Source organism: Bombina bombina, unplaced genomic scaffold (genome assembly GCF_027579735.1).
Source record: "Bombina bombina isolate aBomBom1 unplaced genomic scaffold, aBomBom1.pri scaffold_846, whole genome shotgun sequence".
NCBI lineage: Eukaryota > Metazoa > Chordata > Amphibia > Anura > Bombinatoridae > Bombina > Bombina bombina.
Window position 1 is genome coordinate 29050 of NW_026510950.1, and position 26194 is coordinate 55243.

General features: G+C 37.9%; 1 protein-coding gene across 1 annotated transcript in view; it reads left to right on the forward strand.

The window, feature by feature from the left end:
• The window catches only part of LOC128643544 (non-lysosomal glucosylceramidase), a gene marked incomplete at its 3' end in the record, with an annotated part of 137199 nt that overhangs the window by 13140 nt on the left and 97865 nt on the right, over positions 1-26194 (forward strand). Inside the window, 1 exon segment of the mRNA XM_053696386.1 lies at positions 3491-3582. Within this exon segment, the coding sequence (XP_053552361.1) occupies positions 3491-3582 (92 nt within the window).

Consider the following 26194-nt stretch of genomic DNA (forward strand, 5'->3'; position numbering starts at 1 on the left):
TTATATGTGAATAATAGCTTATCTTTAATTCAGTATTGTACTGTATTCCAAGTGAATCCTGTCTATGTAGATCTGAAATAAAAATAAATGTTAATAATCACTTCTCTTCAGGTCCATAAACATCTATTCATGTTCTTAAACACACAGAGGCTAAGATATTCATGCTTTCAAAACATACACATATATATACACATATATATATACATATATATATATATATATATATATATATATATATACATATATATATATATACATCTCATATCCATTAAAATATATACAGTTGTTTGGAAATCATAATGTAAGTCATGGGCCTTCACTGTATTATCCTAACATTCTAGCTTTTCAGTAACTTCAGTTGCCAGACTTTTTGTCTCATACTCACCACATGGGGTCAATCCACGAGTAGTTGTAAAAGTCTTAATGCAGCATATTTCCTGTTTAGCTAGTAGTGCAGATGTGTATTTGATGTTTAAGGATGATTAACACCTATGTGTATAAAAGCTGTTTTTCTATGATTTTGATCAGTTCCAAGATGGGTATTTCAGACATTTCGTCTCCATATATTTTGTGTGGTGTTACCTATCTGACAATCTATCCTCTTAATTTGCCTTTTATGACTCATCCTGTTCTCTTTCAAAATTACTTCCCCCAACATTCCTCTAAGTGACTGTATTAAATTTGGCAGGCCAAATGTTCCATTGTCTCCCCCTGTGTGTTCAGCATAATTTTACACAATGAATGTGGGAGATCTCTTAGGAACAAACCTTTGTCTACAGACCATGTTCATATCCACAGATCTATTAAATAAAGACAAATATACCTCTATATATTATTTAATAATATTTCAAATACCTTGACAATACTACATGCTTTATTGTCTCACTGCTCTCTCTCTATATACTACATGCTTTATTGTCTCACTGCTCTCTCTCTATATATACTACATGCTTTATTGTCTCACTGCTCTCTCTCTATATATACTACATGCTTTATTGTCTCACTGCTCTCTCTATATATACTACATGCTTTATTGTCTCACTGCTCTCTCTCTCTATATACTACATGCTTTATTGTCTCACTGCTCTCTCTCTATATACTACATGCTTTATTGTCTCACTGCTCTCTCTCTATATATACTACATGCTTTATTGTCTCACTGCTCTCTCTCTATATATACTACATGCTTTATTGTCTCACTGCTCTCTCTCTATATATACTACATGCTTTATTGTCTCACTGCTCTCTCTCTATATATACTACATGCTTTATTGTCTCACTGCTCTCTCTCTATATATACTACATGCTTTATTGTCTCACTGCTCTCTCTCTATATATACTACATGCTTTATTGTCTCACTGCTCTCTCTCTATATATACTACATGCTTTATTGTCTCACTGCTCTCTCTATATATATACTACATGCTTTATTGTCTCACTGCTCTCTCTCTATATATACTACATGCTTTATTGTCTCACTGCTCTCTCTCTATATATACTACATGCTTTATTGTCTCACTGCTCTCTCTCTATATATACTACATGCTTTATTGTCTCACTGCTCTCTCTCTATATATACTACATGCTTTATTGTCTCACTGCTCTCTCTCTATATATACTACATGCTTTATTGTCTCACTGCTCTCTCTCTATATATACTACATGCTTTATTGTCTCACTGCTCTCTCTCTATATATACTACATGCTTTATTGTCTCACTGCTCTCTCTCTATATATACTACATGCTTTATTGTCTCACTGCTCTCTCTCTATATATACTACATGCTTTATTGTCTCACTGCTCTCTCTCTATATATACTACATGCTTTATTGTCTCACTGCTCTCTCTCTATATATACTACATGCTTTATTGTCTCACTGCTCTCTCTCTATATATACTACATGCTTTATTGTCTCACTGCTCTCTCTCTATATATACTACATGCTTTATTGTCTCACTGCTCTCTCTCTCTATATATACTACATGCTTTATTGTCTCACTGCTCTCTCTCTCTATATATACTACATGCTTTATTGTCTCACTGCTCTCTCTCTCTATATATACTACATGCTTTATTGTCTCACTGCTCTCTCTCTCTATATATACTACATGCTTTATTGTCTCACTGCTCTCTCTCTATATATACTACATGCTTTATTGTCTCACTGCTCTCTCTCTATATATACTACATGCTTTATTGTCTCACTGCTCTCTCTCTCTATATATACTACATGCTTTATTGTCTCACTGCTCTCTCTCTCTATATATACTACATGCTTTATTGTCTCACTGCTCTCTCTCTATATATACTACATGCTTTATTGTCTCACTGCTCTCTCTCTATATATACTACATGCTTTATTGTCTCACTGCTCTCTCTCTATATATACTACATGCTTTATTGTCTCACTGCTCTCTCTATATATACTACATGCTTTATTGTCTCACTGCTCTCTCTCTATATATACTACATGCTTTATTGTCTCACTGCTCTCTCTATATATACTACATGCTTTATTGTCTCACTGCTCTCTCTATATATACTACATGCTTTATTGTCTCACTGCTCTCTCTCTATATATACTACATGCTTTATTGTCTCACTGCTCTCTCTCTATATATACTACATGCTTTATTGTCTCACTGCTCTCTCTCTATATATACTACATGCTTTATTGTCTCACTGCTCTCTCTCTATATATACTACATGCTTTATTGTCTCACTGCTCTCTCTATATATACTACATGCTTTATTGTCTCACTGCTCTCTCTATATATACTACATGCTTTATTGTCTCACTGCTCTCTCTATATATACTACATGCTTTATTGTCTCACTGCTCTCTCTCTCTATATACTACATGCTTTATTGTCTCACTGCTCTCTCTCTATATACTACATGCTTTATTGTCTCACTGCTCTCTCTCTATATATACTACATGCTTTATTGTCTCACTGCTCTCTCTCTATATATACTACATGCTTTATTGTCTCACTGCTCTCTCTCTATATATACTACATGCTTTATTGTCTCACTGCTCTCTCTCTATATATACTACATGCTTTATTGTCTCACTGCTCTCTCTCTATATATACTACATGCTTTATTGTCTCACTGCTCTCTCTCTATATATACTACATGCTTTATTGTCTCACTGCTCTCTCTCTATATATACTACATGCTTTATTGTCTCACTGCTCTCTCTCTATATATACTACATGCTTTATTGTCTCACTGCTCTCTCTCTATATATACTACATGCTTTATTGTCTCACTGCTCTCTCTCTATATATACTACATGCTTTATTGTCTCACTGCTCTCTCTCTATATATACTACATGCTTTATTGTCTCACTGCTCTCTCTCTATATATACTACATGCTTTATTGTCTCACTGCTCTCTCTCTCTCTCTCTCTCTCTCTATACTGCCCCACTACCCTCATTATATTGCCGCACTGCTTGAGCCCTCTGCTCTCTCCTTTACAGGTATATGTTCTGGTGGGGCAGGAAGACTTATGTGGAGAAGAAAGCGCCTTTTATTGACATGGTGAAGTGCGTGCCTCTGCGACAGATCTATGGTGAGCATATCTATGTAGCACACTCCTGGGGGAGCTATGACCTTTGTACCCACCAGTAATGATTAGACTATGCAGTGTACCAGGTTCTTTCGACTTATTTAACAGTGGCCACAGTCACATTGTTTTTTTTGGGTTTTGGCTGCTGAGAAGAACTCTTAGTGATCACAATTGTGTGTTCTCTTTTCTTTTTCAAGATACGATGAGTCCACAGATTTCATCCTTACTTGTGGGATTACGCCTCCTGGTCAGCAGGAGGAGGCAAAGAGCACCACAGCAGAGCTGTATATATAGCTCCTCCCTTCCCTCCCACCCCAGTCATTCTCTTTGCCTGTGTTAGTGATAGGAAGAGGTAAAGTGAGGTGTTAGTTTTAGATTCTTCAATCAAGAGTTTATTGCTTTAAAAGTAGTGCTGCTGAGTGCTGCTTTATTCTGGGGTGTAGCCTAGACCAGACCAGTCTCTACAGGAGAGCATTTGGTGGCTTTAAAGCAATGGGAACTTGTGGGACATTATTCTCACTGCGCCTCCCATCTGCTGTTGCTGCCCTATCTGGGGGAAAAATATCTGAGGGATATTACTCAGTATTTTCCTTGTCATCCTCAGGTCCATGTGAGCAGTAGGACTTTACACGCCTGGGAGCTGCCTTTGCTGTCGGCAGATGGTGAGGTAAGTGCTCACCAGGATGGCGCGCTCATTCTCATCTCCCGGCGGTTCATTAGATCTTCATGCCGACCGGGAGATAGGTTATGTAACGTGGATGAGGAGAAACATCCAGTTTTCCCTTCTCTGTTTTGATCTGTTTTTAGGGTCCAAAGACGTGTTTTTTAACGTATTTTAGGCGTTTGCATTAAAGATTGTAGCCTAATTTTTCCCTCTTGCGGTGGGGCTCCGGTAGTAGAGCCCCTCCTACTCAGAGAGGGATACTACTGAGGGGTATTGTGATCTAGCAAAGTTATTTACGCTGGTTTTGCGCTATTTACTGCAAGTTATTTTATTTGAAAAATGTTGTGCTTTTTAAAATTTAAAGAGACAGTAACATATTTCTCATGTGTTACTTTTTGATTTAAATACTCCTTCGGAGGCTGTTAGGAGTCTGGTGACTCCGGTCAATCCATGCCACATTTTTTACTTAGTGTCCAAATTAATTTATGTTCCACAGGCAGTGCTCTGCGGTTCCTTGCATAGACATTGCTTTTGATAGTCATAGTGATGTCTTGTTGCAGCAATCTTATTATTGTTATTGGATTGTTTTCTGCATGACAGAAATAGTCGTTCTTTAAAATTTAAAGAGATAGTAAAAAAAAAAATTTGTAAATTTTATTAAAAGAATTGCGGTTGTTTATTTGTTACTTCATCCCTTGTGACGTAGGATGGTACAACAATACGCTAAATTGAGTCACTTTAAGATTTAAAGAGACATATAATAAATGTATTTCAACTGTTTATTTGTTAATTTATCCTTGGTGAGGAGGATGAACCAAACACTCACAAGAATAGTGTTACTTTTCAGATTTAAAGGGACAGTATTGGTTCCTATGTGAAAAGTTTATTGCAATTTGTTCAAATTTTCTTTTTCTTTTTTTGAACTATGGCGATTGCTGTTTGGGAGTCTGTTATCAGTGGCCACAAATTTCTCCGTCAAACTTTTATGGCCCACATGCAGTGCTCTGCATTTCCTTCTCTCTCCTCTCGGGGCTATGGTGCTTTCTATGGTTTTTACATAGGTAAAAGCATCGCTAGAGGACTTGCTATTTTAAAAGGTTTTAAAAGGTTCTTCCAAGTTACTGAGACTTTCGGTTTCAGATGGAATTGAGGCCTTCGGCATTTCCTCTCTTTACAAGACTGGTTCCCATAGCCGTCTTAGCTTGGAGGCTGGACATCATTTATTAGGGAAGGAGTAGTTTTAATTATCACTACAAGAACTTCTATACCCTTAGAGGATGGTCAGATGGACAAAATTTAGTTGTGGGACACACACCAGGGTTTTACAATGGCAGTCATCTGTGTACTTTGCTACCGTCACTGGTGTAACGGCATATTGGTTTAATGCGTTGTCTGAGGTTATTAGTCAGTAGTTTCCTTGGATAGAATCCAGGACTGGATAAAGCTTTTGGCTTATTCCTTTATTTCAATTTCTTCCCTTCCAGTTATCAAACTGGGGGCATAGATGGTTCTGTTCCAGCTCTTGGAACCTTGTGATTAGAGCCTTGTTTTACGATTTTGATGAACACATAGCCTGCTGATGAATCAAGGACAGCATGGGGAACATGCTCCGGTTCGGGATCGGATCTTGTAGGGGGCTGATTTCCGTCCTCACTCAAGTTTGGTTTTGATCTCATATGTTTTCCTCTCAGAGGCAGTTTCTGCTTTCAAGAATGTCTGTGGATCAGACAAAGGGAGAGAAGTCCTTGCACTGCATAGGAGTCCTCTCAGACCTGGGAGTGGTTGTTCCAGTTCTAATACTGGTACTGGATCTGAGGTTACAGGTTGGGTTGTAATTCCTAAGATATGGGAATCTTCAGACCATTTTGTTAAAAGGTTACTGTCCTTCAAGATGGAAACTATTAATTTGTTCCATTTCTTCCTTGATCTTATAAGGTCAATTTATGTCAACGGCGCATTAAGGGCCAAGTGCCTTTATGGGAATCGTCTCAAGTTCTGGGGTTTGCCTTTCTGGACAAACACTTCCCGTTTGTGGTTCTTCCTTTCGGTCTTGCCACGGTTCCGAGGTCTTTCGGAGACTCTGGGATCGCGGTTGGTGGTGCTTCAGTTACAGGGCTTTGCAATGGCGCCCTATCTGGCTAATATCACTAGTCCAGGCGTCATTCTTACAGCACGCAAGATTTACACGTACATGGTGTTATACTTCCTGTGAGCTCACTGGTGGAAGGTGCCTTTGGAAAAGTGTGCCTTAGTCCTAAGCACAAGGGTAACTTTCTTGGGAATCATGATGAATTTCATATCAATTTAGATTTTTCTGACTAAGGTCAGGAACTCAAGGCAATTCTAGTCTAGTCCTTCAGTCCACTTCTCGGCCTTCAGTGGCTCAGTACTTAGAGGTATTTGGGCTGATGGTGACGGCTATGGACATTAGCCGGACAGTTGGCTCAGCATACCAAGGCACTGTGGATGAGCTCTGTAACTCCCTTAGGGTTGCAGGTTCAGTCCCCAGTGAGGTCCACTCAACCTTTTATCCTTATAAGGTTGATAAACTGAGCAGCACTTTGTGTCACTTAAATTTCCGTTTTCTTCATTCAACCTCGGACCTATGCATTTAAGCATACTCAGGCAATGGAACGGAGATTATGCAAACTTGTCTCCTCAAATAACTCTGGACCGGGAGACAAGGGTCTCTTTTCTATGATTATCTCTGGTTTATCTGTCTCAGGGAACATGATTTAGCAGAGTGTGGACTCAGGCGGAGTCTGTTCTTTTTATAGACTTCTTGCAACTGAGAGCGAGCTTCGAGGCTCTTCTGGTCTGGCCTCAGTTGGCTTCGCCCCAGTTTCTTTCTCGATATCTGTCAGTGTTCCATATCCCAGGGGTGGACTCTTGGGATACAGATTTTTTGAGTAGTCAGATTTTTCATCCGGTTGAGTGGGAGTTCCATCCAGTTGTATTCTCCAACCTGTTTTCTAACAGGGTTGGACGGAGTTGGCTCTCATGGCATCTTGTCAGACTGCCTGGTCTTTGAGATACAGGTCCAGGTTCAGGGCCACCAGTCCAAGCTGATAACTGCCTTGGCAGTTCTTAAGTCCTTCGGCCTAGATTGTCTATTTCCCCCGTTTGCGCTTCTTTGCCGGGTGATTGTTCCAATCAAATAGGAGAAGGCATCAGTGCTTCTCCTCGCTTCTGTGTGGTCTCGCAGGATTTGGTATGCCGATCTGGTGAATATGTCATCGCTACAATCTTGGATACTACTGTTGCGGAAGGACCTTTTATTCAGGGTCCTTTCTTCCACCCAAGTCTAGTTTCTCTGTGACTATTTGCTTTTAGATTGGACGCTTGTTCCTATTCAAGCGAGGTGTCTTAAATTTGGTCATAGATACCTTAATTCGGGCATGTTGGTCTGTAATTAGAAGGATTTACTATAAGATGGGGCATAAAAGTCTTTATTGGTGTGAATCCAGGGTTCCTCATGGAGTAAAGATAGGATTCTCATGATTTTGTTTTTTCTTAAAGGGTTTTTCAGCGAGTTCCCTATTGGGTCAGATCTCTGTTTTATCTACTTTGTTGCATCAGCGTCTGGCAGATGTCCCAGATGTTCAATCCTTTTGTCAGGCTCTGATTAGAGTCCGGCCTGTGTTTTCACCAATTGCTCCTCCGTGGAGTTTGAATTTAAATTTTATGATTCTTCAAGGGGTTCTGTTGAACCTATGCATTCCATAGATATTAAGTTGTTATCTTGGAAAGTTTTTTTTTTTTGTTTTGTTATTTCTTCTGCTCGAAGAGTGTTTGAGCATTCGGCAGTTCCATATAAATTCACCTTGCCTTATTTTTCATTTGGATGAGGTGATGTTATGAACTAAACTTGGTTTTCTTCCTAAGGTTATTTCAGATGAGAACATTAATTAGGAAATTGTTGTTCCTTTCTTGTGTCCTAATCCTCCTTCTAAGAAGGAGCTTCTGTTACATAATTTGGTCCGTGCTTTGAAGTTCTACTTACAGGCGACTAAGGATTTTCGCCAATCATCTTCATTGTTATTTGTTTTTTCTGGGAAACGTTGGGGTCAGAAAGCTATGGCTACCTCTTTCTTTTTGGCTGAAGAGTATCATCTGCTTTGCATATGAGACTGAACGAATTAAGGCTCATTCCACTAGGGCTGTGGCTTCCTCATGGGCATTTAAAATGGTGCTTCTGTTGAACAGATTTGCAAGGCTGCAACTTGGTTGTCTCTTCAAACTTTTTCCAAATTTGATACCTTTGCCTCAACTGAGGCTGTTTTTGGGAGGAAAGTTCTTCAAGCAGTGGTGCCTTCCATTTAGGTTCCCTGTCTTGTCCCTCCTGTTTCATCCGTGTACTAAAGCTTTGGTATTGCATCCCACAAGTAAGGATGAAATCCATGGACTCGTATCTTGAAAAAGAAAAGGAAATTATGCTTACCTGATAAATTTTTGGATACAAAAGAGTTTCCTTTTGAAGTAGTAGCAAACTTTAGCATAGAGTTGCAATGCGAATATCTTGCACTTAGTGCTAATAGCACGCAAGTGATTTCTGTTGTAGCTCAAATTATAACCCAGGTTATTTACAGTTGTTCCACAATTGCCCAATACAATAGTTCTGGAATAGATGTCAGTATAATTGTGCCAGTCTTTTAGCAGTCAAAGTATCCAGCCTGTGTATCATCAACGCATTTCACCCTGTAATGGGCTTTATCAAGTGCAAGGATATTCGCATTGCAACTCTATGCTAAAGTTTGCTACTACTTCAAAAGGAAACTCTTTTGTATCAAATCTCAGCTTGAAGTAAAACCGCTAAACAGAGGATCTGTGCTGTGACAGAAGGTAAAGTCACGTGAACACTACAGAGGAGCTGTGTAAGACACTGCACACACGCCTTGAATACTGCGGGAAGGAACAGAAGCAGAGAGCAGAGCTCATGCAGGTAAACTAAAGTGTTGGCAATAAGTGTCACAAAACCTGTGGGACAGTTCACTTATGATATCAAGGAAAACCTATACATTTGCACCATTGTTGTTTGCCATCGCATTCTAAAGCAGGAGACTCGATATAAGAGACAGTACCTATATTCCGGCTTTCTAAAGAGGATTAGAGCTACTAAAATATATATACAGTATATATATTTATGTCCCTACAAACATTCTCCCACTACTACGTCTTAAAGACATATCAAAATCTAAGTGGATGGAGTTCTAAGACTTCTAATAGTGGCTATAGATCAAGTTGTTTTTTCTACGGTGGTATGCTAATTTAATTTATGAATATACATTCAAAAATAATATTGGCTGATATTATATAATAATTTATAATATGATTAATGTACATTGTCAGTATATTTATGAAAATCTTAGTAGTGCTATCCAAATAATATATATAAGTTTATGGCAGGGTTATAAACACAATACAAAGAAATAGAAACCCTTATCAACCATGCACCTACTAGACCATACAATTAATATAAATATCTGAATTCTTTTATTTAGTTAATATCCATAAACATATTGAAGTATATTTGCAATAAAAGGAAATGAAACAAAATGTATATGCGTTAAAACCAACTCTTAAGATATGCTATCCTTCTTACAAAACCCAGAAAAATATACCTTCACAATTCAGCCTTTTATTTATTTAACACAATGGGACTAAAAACCTTTAACATCCAAGCAATACAATTCTAAACAGTGTTTATAAAACAATAGGATAATATATATTCTGCTATTTAATTGCAATTTATCCTAATACAAAATTAACTGACAATATCAGAACTTGTATAGATGAGTTACTTAGCCAATCAGACGCAGATTTAAACAATATATGTATATAGGCTGTGAAATGCTAACTTGAGAAAAACACACTGCTTCTTTAAATCTATTAAATACAAATTAACTATGCATATAACTTATCTTACAAAACCTTGAATACGTTACCAAAGTAAAAAGCAGTCGATATCCGATGTTCCTTGGTAGGAATTATTTTACCTCAGATCACCAATAAGTGTATATCGCAATCAATGAGAAGGGTAGATTCGCTTTGCTCAAGTAAAGTGGTATCTCACACCAGCGGGAACCAGTTACAAGTTTTAGCTTCAGCAGAAAATCTGTGTCTTTCTCTCCATTCCATTCACTTTTTATTTGGTTTTCCCATCACTGGTAAATTGTGGGTGGCCCTGCGGGAGCTGACCTTCCCATTGGTTATCTGGGAAGTCTAAATCGGATTGGCCCTTGGAAATTTCATTTTTAACAGCCAGAGAGAACCTTCTGGCTGTAGTTCTCGCAACATAACACCAGGTGGCAGCACAAACAGACACAGCAACATTTGAAACAGCTTAAGTCAGTATTTCTATGAAATGGTTATTAATTTTTATCATAATTTACTGCGACAACTATTCATAATATTTGTTTTGGATAAGTTATATCTTAATGAATTTTCTGATCATTTTGATATGAAACATCACATATCTAACATTATATTAAAATAACTTATATTTCATAGTTATATCACATCAAATATATATCTCATAGTCATATCACATCAAAGTAACTTCCATATTTTCATCTCACTATATTTTAAAAGATGTATGTGAAACTTTATAAACATTTATTTGTATGTTTATATGATATGACTTAATTCATTTCATGCGGCATTCCGTCTCTTTCTAAGATTGATGCTCATGACCAATGGTTGTCTGCAATAAAAATAGAAATAATTATTAGAGATGATCCAATCATTAGTATGTGTATGGTCCATAAGTATTTATTTATATTCTTAAAAACACAGAGGCTAAGTAAGATCTTTTGTGTTTTCAAAACATATATATCATTTCTATGTATATCTGAATTTATCTGTCTGAAAAATATAAGCAAAAACAGACGTTATTACACATTTTTGACTGACTAAAACAGTTACCTCCCAAGCTTAGCAAATACCCATGTAATAATAATATAGAATTTAGACAATTTCCCAAATTTCTATATTTAATACATTCTGGGGCATGTATTTAAACAGAGAGAGAAAAAAAAATGTTTATTTGCTGTCTGCTTACGTGAACTTCCAGAGTCACACCTTAGCATTTGTCTGTGTTTCCCAAGGCCTTTATTGCTCCACATGGGGTCAATCCATGAGGAGTTGTAAGAGTCTTTAAAACAGCATATTTCCTGTTTAGCCAGCAGTGCAGATGTGTATTTAAAAATTAACACCATGTGCATAAAAGCTGTCTCTCCATGATTTTGATCAGTTCCAAAAGGGTAATTCAGACATTTCGTCTCCATATATTTGCCTGTATCCTGAAACTATGTTATATTTTAGTTCCTTGCTAAATTATACAATTGCATAATTTAACATATTGAGTGTGTGATATCTCCCAGAGATAATCCTTTGTTCTCCTTTCAGCCAAGAATGTCTCCTGTGCAATTGGAGTGGGGGAGATCTAATCCTTTGTCCTACAGACCATGTTCATATCCACAGATCTATTAAATAAAGACAAATATACCTCTATATATTATTTAATAATATTTCAAATACCTTGACATAAATCCCCCTTTCCAATTCAAAAATATGTAGGACACATGTATTTGAATTGGATCAAAGTTAGTGGTATTTGGTGAGGATGTTGACCGTACACATCATGGACAGTCTTCTATGTAGATAGTCTGTCAATTTTGAACCTTCATGTTTATCAGTTAGGCATCTTTAAACTATAGTATGTCTTTAGTTCATTTGGGGATATGACACTTCATTCTCCCTCTATGACTTGTAGTTGGGATCTGGGATGACACGCTCGCAATTGATTGATATGGGCCCATTTATCTATGAAACTTTCATTTTTGGGGATCCGTATTTTATAGGCCACTGGAGATATTTTGTCAGTAATGACGAAAGGACCTTTCCATGAGGGAAGAAATTTCTTCTCCCTAACCTGATCTCTTCCAAAGTTATAAAGATAAACTTTATCATTTATTTCATATTCCTTTTTGGATGTTTTGAGATCATAATAGGTTTTAGTGGCAGTTGCGGCTCTTTCTAAATTCCTTTGAGCAAATGCAAAGGCATATTGCAGGTGTTTTCTTAAGTTCTCCACATATTGATGTGTATTAGCAGCGTTTATCAAGTTTTGGTCTGATGTACGGTATAGCAGATGCTGAGGTAGAACCATTCTTCTACCAGTCATCAGTTCAAAAGGTGACATCTTGGTAGCACTACTTGGAGTTGCTCTTAATGCCATTAAGACTAGAGGTAGTTTTACATCCCAGTCTTTACCTGTTTCACTCACAAACTTTTTGAGGATTTTAACAATGGACTGGTTGTAACGCTCTACACCACCACTTGAGGCAGCTCTATAAGCAATATGGAGCTTTCTTTTAACCCCTAGTATTTTCCACATTTTTGTCATCACTTCGCTAGTGAAGTGGGTCCCCCGATCTGACTCAATTCTTTGGGGCAGACCAAATCTGGAAAATACATGGTTGATGAGCAATGCTGCACATGTTTCAGCACTATTGTTAGGTGCACTAATGCACTCTACCCATTTAGTGAACAGGCATGTCACGGTTAACATGTATTTGTTACCTCTTGATGATCTTGTTACTGGGCCAATAAAATCAATTTGTATATCTGACCATGGCATTACCATCCCCCTTTTCTGCAATGGCGCTCTATGCGTTGGTGCAGTGGGTTGGAACTGTGGACAGATTAAACACCCTTGACAGTAGGTTTGAACATCTTTCAACATGTGTGGCCAAAAAGCATAATCACGCAATATTTCATACGTGAGTTTGGCACCCCGATGACCAGATGTGGGAGCATCATGGGCATGTTGAAGCATTAGACCTCTGAACTTGGTGGGTACTACCCACTGCTGGATGCCAGTTTTGGAGGTTCTAATTAACAAACCATCCTGTAACTTGAATTGTGATCTAGATTTCATTAAGATTCTAAGATCTTCTTTGCCAATGCAATCATCTTTTGAGATGGGGTTGCTTTCAGGATCTTCTATGTGTTTATAGAAGATGCCTACAATGGGGTCTTCTTTTTGACTAGTGATCAGGTCCTCACTAGGAGAATCCTGACTCCATTGTACCAAATTAGGCTCACTCTGTTGTTTTGCCTGGTTTCTGGTAATGGCTTCTACCTGAATTGCACCCATTAAGTGGTCAATATTAAGGAGTTCTCCAGTTATGGCTCCTTGTTTGGCTAATGAATCCGCAAGGTCATTGCCTTCCTTATCCGGACCTAGAATTCTGGAATGACCCTTGGTCTTTTTCCAGTGTATGGTTAAATCATTGGATACTACCAGATTATCAATCTCGCAGAACAATTTGCCATGCTTGACTGGTTTGTTATTGCTTTTCTGCATGCCATTTCTTTTCCAAGTTGGCAGGTATTCAACAAAACTGTCACGCACATAATTTGAGTCAGTTATGATCACAAATTCATGAATACCATGTTCAATAGCCATTTCAATGGTTTTGAAAACAGCAGTTAGTTCTGCAACTTGACTGGATCTTGGTCCAATGTTGAAACCTACAGATATATTTGAGAATCCGTTTGCCCCAGTTATACCAATGCCAGCGACTAATCTGCGCTCATTATCAATAGTGGCATGGTAAGAACAACCATCAACATATACCCAAGGTAATGTTTGACAATGGTCCTCATTGTACATTTTATATGGGGAAAGCAATTGTTCTTCCAGAAAATCATCTTCTGATAATTCTTCCCCAGGATCTCTAGCAGTACAGTCGTGGAGCTCAGCAAGCCCTTGTGCGACTGGATTCTTTTTATTCTGCTTGTAGCGAATTTCTAAGGGCCAGCCTTGTAAGGAAAGAGTCCACGCTGTTATGCGGCTATTAGACAAATTCCCATCTCTTATTCTCTCACTTTGCAAATATAGCAAAGGCTGGTGGGCCGTTTCTACAATAATTTTCTCGCCCTGTATATAGCTGCGGAAATTTTGTAGAGCCCATACAGTAGATAAGAGGGCTTTTTCGCAATCGTTAAACTTTATTTCTACTGGGGATAGATTTTTGCTCGCATAAGCAATGGCTTTGTTCAAATTATCATGCTTTTGGTATAACACAGCACTCATGCTTACATCTGTGTACCCTGTTTCTAAGTAGAAAGGTTTACCACCTTCAGGGTACGCTAAGCAAGGTGCTTGAGTGAGTTTTCTCTTCAGCTCTCTGATGGCTGTCTCTTGAGACTCACTCCAGTGCCATTTCACATCCTTCTTTAGAAGAAGTAGTAGTGGTTTAGCTAATTCCGCATAATTATCAATGAATTTGCGAGAATAATTCGTCATACCCAGGAATGATCTCAATTCCTTTAAGTTAGTTGGGTTTTTAGAATTCACTATAGCTTCCACCTTTTTCTTCTGGGGATTTAATCCATCAGAGGTAACTTCATGTCCCAAGAAGTTTACACGAGTGCGGCACCATTGAGCTTTTTGCAGGGATAATTTGACACCTGCCCTTTTAAGTTGGCTGAGGACATGTTTAAGTTCTGTGATGTGTTTTTCAAAGTCGGTGCTTTTGATTAAAACATCATCAACATAAGATAAGGTCCCCCTTTCCAGTGCGTCAGGCATAGCCTTATGCATGAATACAGCAAATTCATGTCCAGAATTTATGTATCCAAATGGAAGTCTCTGGAATGCATATTGGACCTTTTGGAAAGAGAATGCCAGCTTATACTGGTCCTCCTCATGTACCTTTATGGTCCAATATCCCTGTGCACAATCAATGGCAGTGAATATTTTGGATCCCTGCATTTGTGCTAGGCACTGGTCAATGTATGGTACAGGCCAGCCAGACATGTATACTCGTTTGTTTAGCTGTCTTAAGTCAGCACACAAACGCCATTGTCCATTGGGCTTAAGGACACCTAGAATAGGATTATTGTAAGAGCTGTGCACCTGTCTGATAATACCTCTTTCTTCCAAATTCCTTATGATCTCTGCAAGAGAATCATATGAGGCTAAGGGAAGTCTGTATTGTTTGACAAATACAGGTGGCGCATTAGGATCTGTTTGTATTCTTGCAATGTGCAAGTCTGTGGTACCACAGTCATAAGAGTCCTTAGCGAAAATATCCTTGTATTCCATTAGGAGTTCTCGCAGCTGTTGGCGTTCATCATCGCTGGAACAGCCATTAGCTAAGGATATTTGCTCTTCGACTATTTGCTGAAATCCTGGAAAGATTTCAGGCTGTCCTATTTCATAGGCTTCTTCCAACCTAGAGGTGAGATCCCCTTGATTATAATTTATATTGCTCCCATGACTCTGGGGATTGGGGTAATCTTGCTGTTTGATTGGCTGATCAAACACTAGAGAGGCTTCTTCAATTTTACAGATGCCTTCCTCTGAGCTGAAGGGATAAATGGACTGAATATTAAATAGACCCTCTGGCATAGATGCAAAGGATTGTTCTATTAATTGTTCTTCAGTTAGGTATCCTTCAGGTATTAGCCCAATTACATTATTCTGGAATCCAAAAGTGTAATAACTTGATTCCAGTGCATATCCTATGGTAGTTCCCTTGGATAATGTTATATCCTGTGGGGTCATGTTATGCACAATAATATTTATTGGAACAGTTCCAATATTCACCATAGGAGTGTAGGTTACTGAGACACCCAGATTTTGTATTCTATGGGAGAGGCAAATCAGTGTTTCAGAAGTTTTTAATTTCTGACCTCTCTTTACCTGTAAGGGTAAAAGAAATTTATCAGCCCCAGCAGGAATTATAACATCGCTAGATACCTGCATATTCACAGCATATGGCAATTGCTGGTTTGATTTCAGGGCTGCATTTTCATCCTGAAATACTTCAGGGTCCCCCTTTAACCTGCTCCAGAGGCAAGAATTAATCAAATCTATTTGTATGGCATATCTATGTAAGATATCATTGCCAATGTATATTTGATTATGGGGAGTATTTAAAACTAAAAACAGGTGCTTCACTGACTTATTACCAATAGAGATAGATAATAAGCACTTAGCTGTGATGTTATAGCTTTCAGACCTGTCATCCAGGCCGTTGACACAGTGGTCTTGGGGAGAAAGATATTTAATCACTTTAGGTTCAGCTATTTGCGGTAATAAACCTTCGCTTATATAGCTAGCTTCCTGTTTTAAATTTATTTTAGCATACTTGGTTTTACCAAGGTCATGCACTTGTATAGGGATAAATAGATCCTCTTTAACTCTCTCAATCCCTGTGAGGTATTGAGCATGGTCTCCCCCTTTAGGGATTTTAGGATCCCCCTTGTGGAGTGATATGGTTAATATATCGCCATCTAGGGAGATATTCGCTATTTTTCCGGGCAAAATTTTAAAAGTATTACCATCAGAGCCACTAAAAGGAGTTTGATCATCTATTTGTAGAATAGTGATTTCAGGTACAGAGTTATTCCTGAAATGAATCTCCACAGCATCTGGTTTCTCTTCCACCACGTGACAGCTATGTCGGGTGCGAGATATATCAGATTTTTCATAATTGATAGGCCGTTTAACTTGCGACCAAATTACATTATTTATGCAATCAATTATGGTGCTTAATCGTTTCAGGAGATCACTACCAATAATTAAACGATCAGTTGGCAGATCCACTATAATGACAGGGTGTCTTATGACCCTGTTCCCCAATTTAAATTTTAACCAGGCAGTACCGTAGACTTTTAGGGAGTCACCCCCAACACCTATTAGAGAACCGTCAAATTCTTTTATTTTAGGTTTGTGGGGTGTTAGCTCATTTAGCTGTGTGTAGTACCTGTGGGATAAGATAGTTGCCTGTGACCCAGTGTCAATTAATCCCCTGATAGGGTTGGAGACTGAATCTTGCAGCTCAACTAGTACATAATATCTTCCTGCAGTTTCTATCATTTCACACATAAAATTTGCATTCTTGTACATCTGTGGGCTTCGCCACATTTTACCTGGATCCGCTGTGTCATTCGATGCAGAGGAAATTTCATACCTACCTGTTTCCCCTATGACAAGGTCAGCTGGGTTCTTGTGTACTGCATCTGTGGAAATAATGTTAAGAGAACACTGCAGAGGAAAAGTTTGGTTAATTTTTCCCGGCTGATGTCGCTCATTGTCACAGCTAATTTGTCCGTTTCCGGTCTGTGGGGAGATAACATGATTAGTATCATTGATATTTATTACTACATTTTGTATATCTCTCCCCTCCCCTTCAGGTGATACTGCAGTATTTATGACTGTGCCTGTGGTCCACTGCTGACCACTGGCTGTACCCCTAAAAAAGTATTGTTCGGTTGCTGAGCCGTAGATTTTTGACTCATATTAGCGATTTGTTCGCTCAACCGATTTAATTGGGTAAACAGCATATCTACCTGATTGTACAAGTTACCTCTACCCCTGGGCCTATCTCTTGGTGCCCCATTGTACTGATTCCTGGACCATTGGGTTCCCTCAGAATCAGGGCCACTATTTCTATTCTGGCGTGGTTGCCCCTGGGGTTCAGCTTGTTCAGCATTAGTACTTTGGGGAGCATTATATACCTGGGGTGTCTGGTTACCCTGAGAATATCTTCGCCGTCTATTGTATCTACCCTTGCGCGGATACCAATTATTTGGTGAGTATTCTCTTTGTGAGTAATTATTCACCTGATTATGTCCCCCACTTTGGTTATAGTCTCCCTGCGCCTCAACCTGTGTAGGGGGAGGGGCAGAATTAAACCTCTGTGGAGATGGCCTGTTTTGACTGGCCACCTCTGCATAAGTCCTCTTGTTGGACTCCAAATTGAGGGGGCTAGGTGACACCCTAGTTTCTGCCACAATTTTGGGTTTTGACTCCTTTTTAACCCCCTGCTCACTGGACTGCTGAATAGAGTATAACTTCGTACTCTCTTTGATCAGCCATTCCAATGAGCAGTCCTCATCAAAATCTCTAGCTAAGTTGATTTTGATGGGTGTAGGCAATGCTTCAAAAAATAAATTTACAAATTCTGAGCCATCAAATCTGGGATTATCTTCAGCCATACTGTACGCATTTTTCAATACAGAAAGGAATTCGACTGGACTCTGATTCGCACGACACTTTAAACCATATACCGCTATTTTCGCGGCAGTTTTAGTGCGATATTGCCCGAATTCTTTTCTGCATTGTTGTTTTACCCCATTCCAGGAATGAATATTCATATCCTTTAGTGAAGCAAAGAATTTGTGATGCTTACTGTCAAATACCCAAGGCAGAAATTCAATTTTCAATTTCTCACTTGTAACATTCATTATAGCTAACGCATTTTCAAAAGCCTGTAAATGATCAATTACAGATGTTGTTCCCTTATTGGAGAATATAGGTACTGCGCGTTGTACAAAGGTGATTATTTTATGTGAATCATAGACTTTATCAGACTTATTTTGGGATTCTTTGTTAGAGTTTCCCTCCCCTGCATCAGCTGCGCTACAGCTGTCCTCTGGATTTACATCCTGAGGGGATTGTCTATTTGGGAAATCTACTTCTGACCCGTTAGGGGTCATTTGTCTATGTTGTTCTATATATTTTCGTACCTCGTCCCTGACGCGTTCGCTAAAGGAGTTAGCATTATCTGTATTATTCTCATTGCTAATATAGGGGTTTTCATTATGGCGATATGACCTTTTTAAATCGCTTAATTCTCTCTGGCTTTGCGCAAGCTGTTTATTTAAATCTTGTATCTGCGCGATTAAGTCCATATTGTGCTTATCTAAGGTGGCTAGGTTTTGGGCAAATTCATCCATTTTATTTTTGGCTGTTTTTAAACCCTCTTCGCGTCTGCGCGAGGAACGAATACTATTTTCTAGCTCCTGTATTTGCAATCGTTTGTCTGTGACACAAAACGACATTTCGTCAATTATGCATATTAAAAGGGGCCAGGATTTTAGTATTAGTTCGTCTCGCTTTATGGGAGCTTTGCATTGATTAATCATTAATAATTCCTGGAAGAATTCATTCTCTTCATTCCACATATTATTATTAACGGTAATATTTTTAGCCCTAGTTTCAAGCATATCCATAAAATCATTTAATTCACCCACAATATTAAACTTCCCTTTAAGGTAACTTAAGATATCTTTCTTAAGGACCTGACCTTTAGTAATAGGTATGGTTATGGGACCAATTTCATTGCTATGTATAGAATTAAATGAGTCGCTTCTGGCTACAGACATTATTATATTGGTTTAGTACTTAGTTAAACTAAAACGCTAATACAATTTTTGCCAATAAAAAGAGAGAAGGAAAAATTTTATATTTAAAAAAAAATATTATTAATTTTGAAATATGAAAAATTAATATTCCGAAATATGAAAAAATTAATATTTTTGATTTATTTTGAAAATATGAAAAATTAATATTTTTGACCAATTTTGAAATATGAAAAATTAATATTTTTATTAATTTTTCAAAATTAATCTTTAATAATATTTCAAGATGTTAATGTCAATCTCGAAATATGAAAATTAATATTTCAACTTTTCAAAAAAAAATATATCTTCAAAATATTAATATCGAAATATGAATTTTTTCTCTTTTATAATAATTTCTATTTACTTACAAATATATTATATCAATTATGATGGATATTAATAAATCTCATGCAATGCCTCCAATTATTATGTCAGTATATTTATGAAAATCTTAGTAGTGCTATCCAAATAATATATATAAGTTTATGGCAGGGTTATAAACACAATACAAAGAAATAGAAACCCTTATCAACCATGCACCTACTAGACCATACAATTAATATAAATATCTGAATTCTTTTATTTAGTTAATATCCATAAACATATTGAAGTATATTTGCAATAAAAGGAAATGAAACAAAATGTATATGCGTTAAAACCAACTCTTAAGATATGCTATCCTTCTTACAAAACCCAGAAAAATATACCTTCACAATTCAGCCTTTTATTTATTTAACACAATGGGACTAAAAACCTTTAACATCCAAGCAATACAATTCTAAACAGTGTTTATAAAACAATAGGATAATATATATTCTGCTATTTAATTGCAATTTATCCTAATACAAAATTAACTGACAATATCAGAACTTGTATAGATGAGTTACTTAGCCAATCAGACGCAGATTTAAACAATATATGTATATAGGCTGTGAAATGCTAACTTGAGAAAAACACACTGCTTCTTTAAATCTATTAAATACAAATTAACTATGCATATAACTTATCTTACAAAACCTTGAATACGTTACCAAAGTAAAAAGCAGTCGATATCCGATGTTCCTTGGTAGGAATTATTTTACCTCAGATCACCAATAAGTGTATATCGCAATCAATGAGAAGGGTAGATTCGCTTTGCTCAAGTAAAGTGGTATCTCACACCAGCGGGAACCAGTTACAAGTTTTAGCTTCAGCAGAAAATCTGTGTCTTTCTCTCCATTCCATTCACTTTTTATTTGGTTTTCCCATCACTGGTAAATTGTGGGTGGCCCTGCGGGAGCTGACCTTCCCATTGGTTATCTGGGAAGTCTAAATCGGATTGGCCCTTGGAAATTTCATTTTTAACAGCCAGAGAGAACCTTCTGGCTGTAGTTCTCGCAACATAACACCAGGTGGCAGCACAAACAGACACAGCAACATTTGAAACAGCTTAAGTCAGTATTTCTATGAAATGGTTATTAATTTTTATCATAATTTACTGCGACAACTATTCATAATATTTGTTTTGGATAAGTTATATCTTAATGAATTTTCTGATCATTTTGATATGAAACATCACATATCTAACATTATATTAAAATAACTTATATTTCATAGTTATATCACATCAAATATATATCTCATAGTCATATCACATCAAAGTAACTTCCATATTTTCATCTCACTATATTTTAAAAGATGTATGTGAAACTTTATAAACATTTATTTGTATGTTTATATGATATGACTTAATTCATTTCATGCGGCATTCCGTCTCTTTCTAAGATTGATGCTCATGACCAATGGTTGTCTGCAATAAAAATAGAAATAATTATTAGAGATGATCCAATCATTAGTATGTGTATGGTCCATAAGTATTTATTTATATTCTTAAAAACACAGAGGCTAAGTAAGATCTTTTGTGTTTTCAAAACATATATATCATTTCTATGTATATCTGAATTTATCTGTCTGAAAAATATAAGCAAAAACAGACGTTATTACACATTTTTGACTGACTAAAACAGTTACCTCCCAAGCTTAGCAAATACCCATGTAATAATAATATAGAATTTAGACAATTTCCCAAATTTCTATATTTAATACATTCTGGGGCATGTATTTAAACAGAGAGAGAAAAAAAAATGTTTATTTGCTGTCTGCTTACGTGAACTTCCAGAGTCACACCTTAGCATTTGTCTGTGTTTCCCAAGGCCTTTATTGCTCCACATGGGGTCAATCCATGAGGAGTTGTAAGAGTCTTTAAAACAGCATATTTCCTGTTTAGCCAGCAGTGCAGATGTGTATTTAAAAATTAACACCATGTGCATAAAAGCTGTCTCTCCATGATTTTGATCAGTTCCAAAAGGGTAATTCAGACATTTCGTCTCCATATATTTGCCTGTATCCTGAAACTATGTTATATTTTAGTTCCTTGCTAAATTATACAATTGCATAATTTAACATATTGAGTGTGTGATATCTCCCAGAGATAATCCTTTGTTCTCCTTTCAGCCAAGAATGTCTCCTGTGCAATTGGAGTGGGGGAGATCTAATCCTTTGTCCTACAGACCATGTTCATATCCACAGATCTATTAAATAAAGACAAATATACCTCTATATATTATTTAATAATATTTCAAATACCTTGACAACATATATAACTGATCAAGGGATTTGTGATTAAAAGTTTGCATATTTAGGCGATTAATGAACGTACATAACGTATCATTTGATCTGTTGTTTATAGTTTGCTATATATAGTTTATTTTAGATTGCAAATCTATATATGTAGGAGGTTTTTTTTATGTATGGTAGACGTCCCAAGTTTTATTGTTTAAGGCTAAACTGCTGATTGTAAACCTTTAGTAAATAAAGAAAATAATTTAATGCAAATTTTTTAATTTATGTTGAGGCTTAAACGTTATACTTTCTAAACGTATCAAGGCCTATCCTTTGTGATATCTTCAGCTTATTTTAGCGCCCTCTAATCATATTTCAACTTTTACATTAAAAATAAACCAAGTCCCCCCCCATCCACCAAACCCCCTGAAAATAAAAAATCCTAACACTAATAAACCTAATCTAACCATTGGCCTGGAAAGGGCATTTGTATGGGCATTGCCCTTAAAAGGGCATTCAGCTCTTTTGAGATTTTCCCCAAAAAAAACCCAATCTAAAAAAAAACAAATCCCCCCCCCCCCAAATAGGTACTCACAGTTTCAGAAGTCTGACTTAGAAGGTCTTCTTCCAGACGGGTCCATCATCTTCATCCACAGCGAAGGCGGCGCGGAACGGAGGTCCAGAGCGGTCTTCCCAGATGTGGCGATCCTCGACGGTGGTCACCTGTGGCGGCGGCGGTCCTCTGTGACATGGAGGCTCCTCTTCATCCTATGTCCGTGGTATACTGAATGTTGAATGCAAGGTACCACAATCAATTTGGGGTACCTTGCATTCCTATTGGCTGAATTTTTCAAAACAGCCAATAGAATGAGAGCTATTGAAATCCTATTGGCTGTTCAAATCAGCCAAAAAGATTTCAGTAGCTCTCATCCTATTGGCTGATTTTGAAAATTTCAGCCAATAGGAATTCAAGGTACCCCAATAAATATGGGGTACCTTGAATTCTTTCTTCAGTGTGCGGCGGACGATCACATGAAGAAGAACCTCCACACCTTTGCCGAGGAGCGCCACCGCCGCCGAAGACTGCCGATGAGGATCGCCACTTCTGGGAAGACCGATCCGGACCCCCCGCTCCGCGCCGCCTTCACTGTGTATGAAGATAATGGACCCGCCTGGAAGAAGACCTCCGCCGGACTTCTGAAACCGTGATTACCTATTTGGGGCTTTAGTGTTAGTATTTTCTTTCTAATGACACGGTGAGTCCACGGATCATCATTAATTACTGTTGGGAATATCACTCCTGGCCAGCAGGAGGAGGCAAAGAGCACCCCAGCAGAGCTGTTAAGTATCACTTCCCTTCCTACAACCCCCAGTCATTCTCTTTGCCTCTAGTACAAGGAAGAGGTGAAGTAATGAGGTGTCCTGATTAAGATTCTTCTATCAAGATTTTTTTATTTTGAAGTTAGGAACTTGTAAAGTGGGCTTTGCTGCGTTTTCCTAACATGTTGCTGCCCTGGTATAGAAAGCCTGAGTAAGCTTACTCTGTCTCTGTTTCACAGGTCTCTGTGAGGAGCGGCATCCTCTCAAGCCAGGTCAGCTGTCCTCCTGCCGGACGGCTGGATGCACGTAAGTGCTGGTCTTCTATGTTTGGGGTCATGCACTTTTAAAAGGTTTTCTTCTGCATTATTCTGGGACATATATACATACAGGGAGTGCAGAATTATTAGGCAAATAAGTATTTTGACCACATCATCCTCTTTATGCATGTCGTCTTACTCCAAGCTGTATAGGCTCGAAAGCCTACTACCAATTAAGCATATTAGGTGATGTGCATCTCTGTAATGAGAAGGGGTGTGGTCTAATGACATCAACACGCTATATCAGGTGTGCATAATTATTAGGCAACTTCCTTTCCTTTGGCAAAATGGGTCAAAAGAAGGACTTGACAGGCTCAGAAAAGTCAAAAATAGTGAGATATCTTGCAGAGGGATGCAGCACTCTTAAAATTGCAAAGCTTCTGAAGCGTGATCATCGAACAATCAAGCGTTTCATTCAAAATAGTCAACAGGGTCGCAAGAAGCGTGTGGAAAAACCAAGGCGCAAAATAACTGCCCATGAACTGAGAAAAGTCAAGCGTGCAGCTGCCAAGATGCCACTTGCCACCAGTTTGGCCATATTTCAGAGCTGCAACATCACTGGAGTGCCCAAAAGCACAAGGTGTGCAATACTCAGAGACATGGCCAAGGTAAGAAAGGCTGAAAGACGACCACCACTGAACAAGACACACAAGCTGAAACGTCAAGACTGGGCCAAGAAATATCTCAAGACTGATTTTTCTAAGGTTTTATGGACTGATGAAATGAGAGTGAGTCTTGATGGGCCGGATGGATGGGCCCGTGGCTGGATTGGTAAAGGGCAGAGAGCTCCAGTCCGACTCAGATGCCAGCAAGGTGGAGGTGGAGTACTGGTTTGGGCTGGTATCATCAAAGATGAGCTTGTGGGGCCTTTTCGGGTTGAGGATGGAGTCAAGCTCAACTCCCAGTCCTACTGCCAGTTTCTGGAAGACACCTTCTTCAAGCAGTGGTACAGGAAGAAGTCTGCATCCTTCAAGAAAAACATGATTTTCATGCAGGACAATGCTCCATCACACGCGTCCAAGTACTCCACAGCGTGGCTGGCAAGAAAGGGTATAAAAGAAGAAAATCTAATGACATGGCCTCCTTGTTCACCTGATCTGAACCCCATTGAGAACCTGTGGTCCATCATCAAATGTGAGATTTACAAGGAGGGAAAACAGTACACCTCTCTGAACAGTGTCTGGGAGGCTGTGGTTGCTGCTGCACGCAATGTTGATGGTGAACAGATCAAAACACTGACAGAATCCATGGATGGCAGGCTTTTGAGTGTCCTTGCAAAGAAAGGTGGCTATATTGGTCACTGATTTGTTTTTGTTTTGTTTTTGAATGTCAGAAATGTATATTTGTGAATGTTGAGATGTTATATTGGTTTCACTGGTAAAAATAAATAATTGAAATGGGTATATATTTGTTTTTTGTTAAGTTGCCTAATAATTATGCACAGTAATAGTCACCTGCACACACAGATATCCCCCTAAAATAGCTATAACTAAAAACAAACTAAAAACTACTTCCAAAACTATTCAGCTTTGATATTAATGAGTTTTTTGGGTTCATTGAGAACATGGTTGTTGTTCAATAATAAAATTAATCCTCAAAAATACAACTTGCCTAATAATTCTGCACTCCCTGTGTATGTGTGTGTGTATATATATATATATATATATATATATATATATATATATATATATATATATATATATATATATATATATATATATATATATATATATATATCTATATCTCTCTATATATATATCTCTCCTGAGGCAGGATATCATAGGCAGGAAGCAGGCACTTATTGTGACTTGGGAGGCGAGGGGTTAATACTTTTTGGCAGTATCCCTGACTTATTATTGTTTTTATATTTGAGCTCATCTTTATTTTTATGTGTCTATGCTTAGATAGAACTGTTTCAGCACGGAGCGCTTTTCAGTGTTTGAACAGACTTCTAGTTTATAGCAGCAGAGTCCTAGAGGTTCTGACAGTTTGTTATGCTTTTTTATTACAGATTTCTTAAGATAGGCACATCTATGTTTTTACTATCTAAAGGTACTGACATAGAGTATAGGTTAGAAGCGCTTAGGTTCCCTTTTTAGTGAGTGTTGCTTACAGTGTGAGACACGCAGTTAATTTTGGTTGCGCGCTCTTTCTGTGGGCTATGATTTCTCCCGCCTTCTTCCCTCAATATGGCGGATAAGCGCCATTTGCTTCCGTACGGAGCTATGTTCTGAACAGGGCTTGTGACACGGCCTTTTTGTTTTCTCTGTTGCGATGGAACTATGTGCCCGTAGTAGTGTGAATGTGTCATACTACGGAGCTTCTGTGTGCTGAGTTGCACAATACTACGGAGCTTTGTGTGCGGAGTTGCACAACACTAATATAATTGAGTGACAGTCAGAAGGCATTATAGATTTTGCAGATGTCGTTCAATCTCTAATATTTTAAGCCTTGCTTAGTGCTCTCTCGTGTAGCTTTTTCTCCTTATGTTAGGGGTAATATTCTTTTA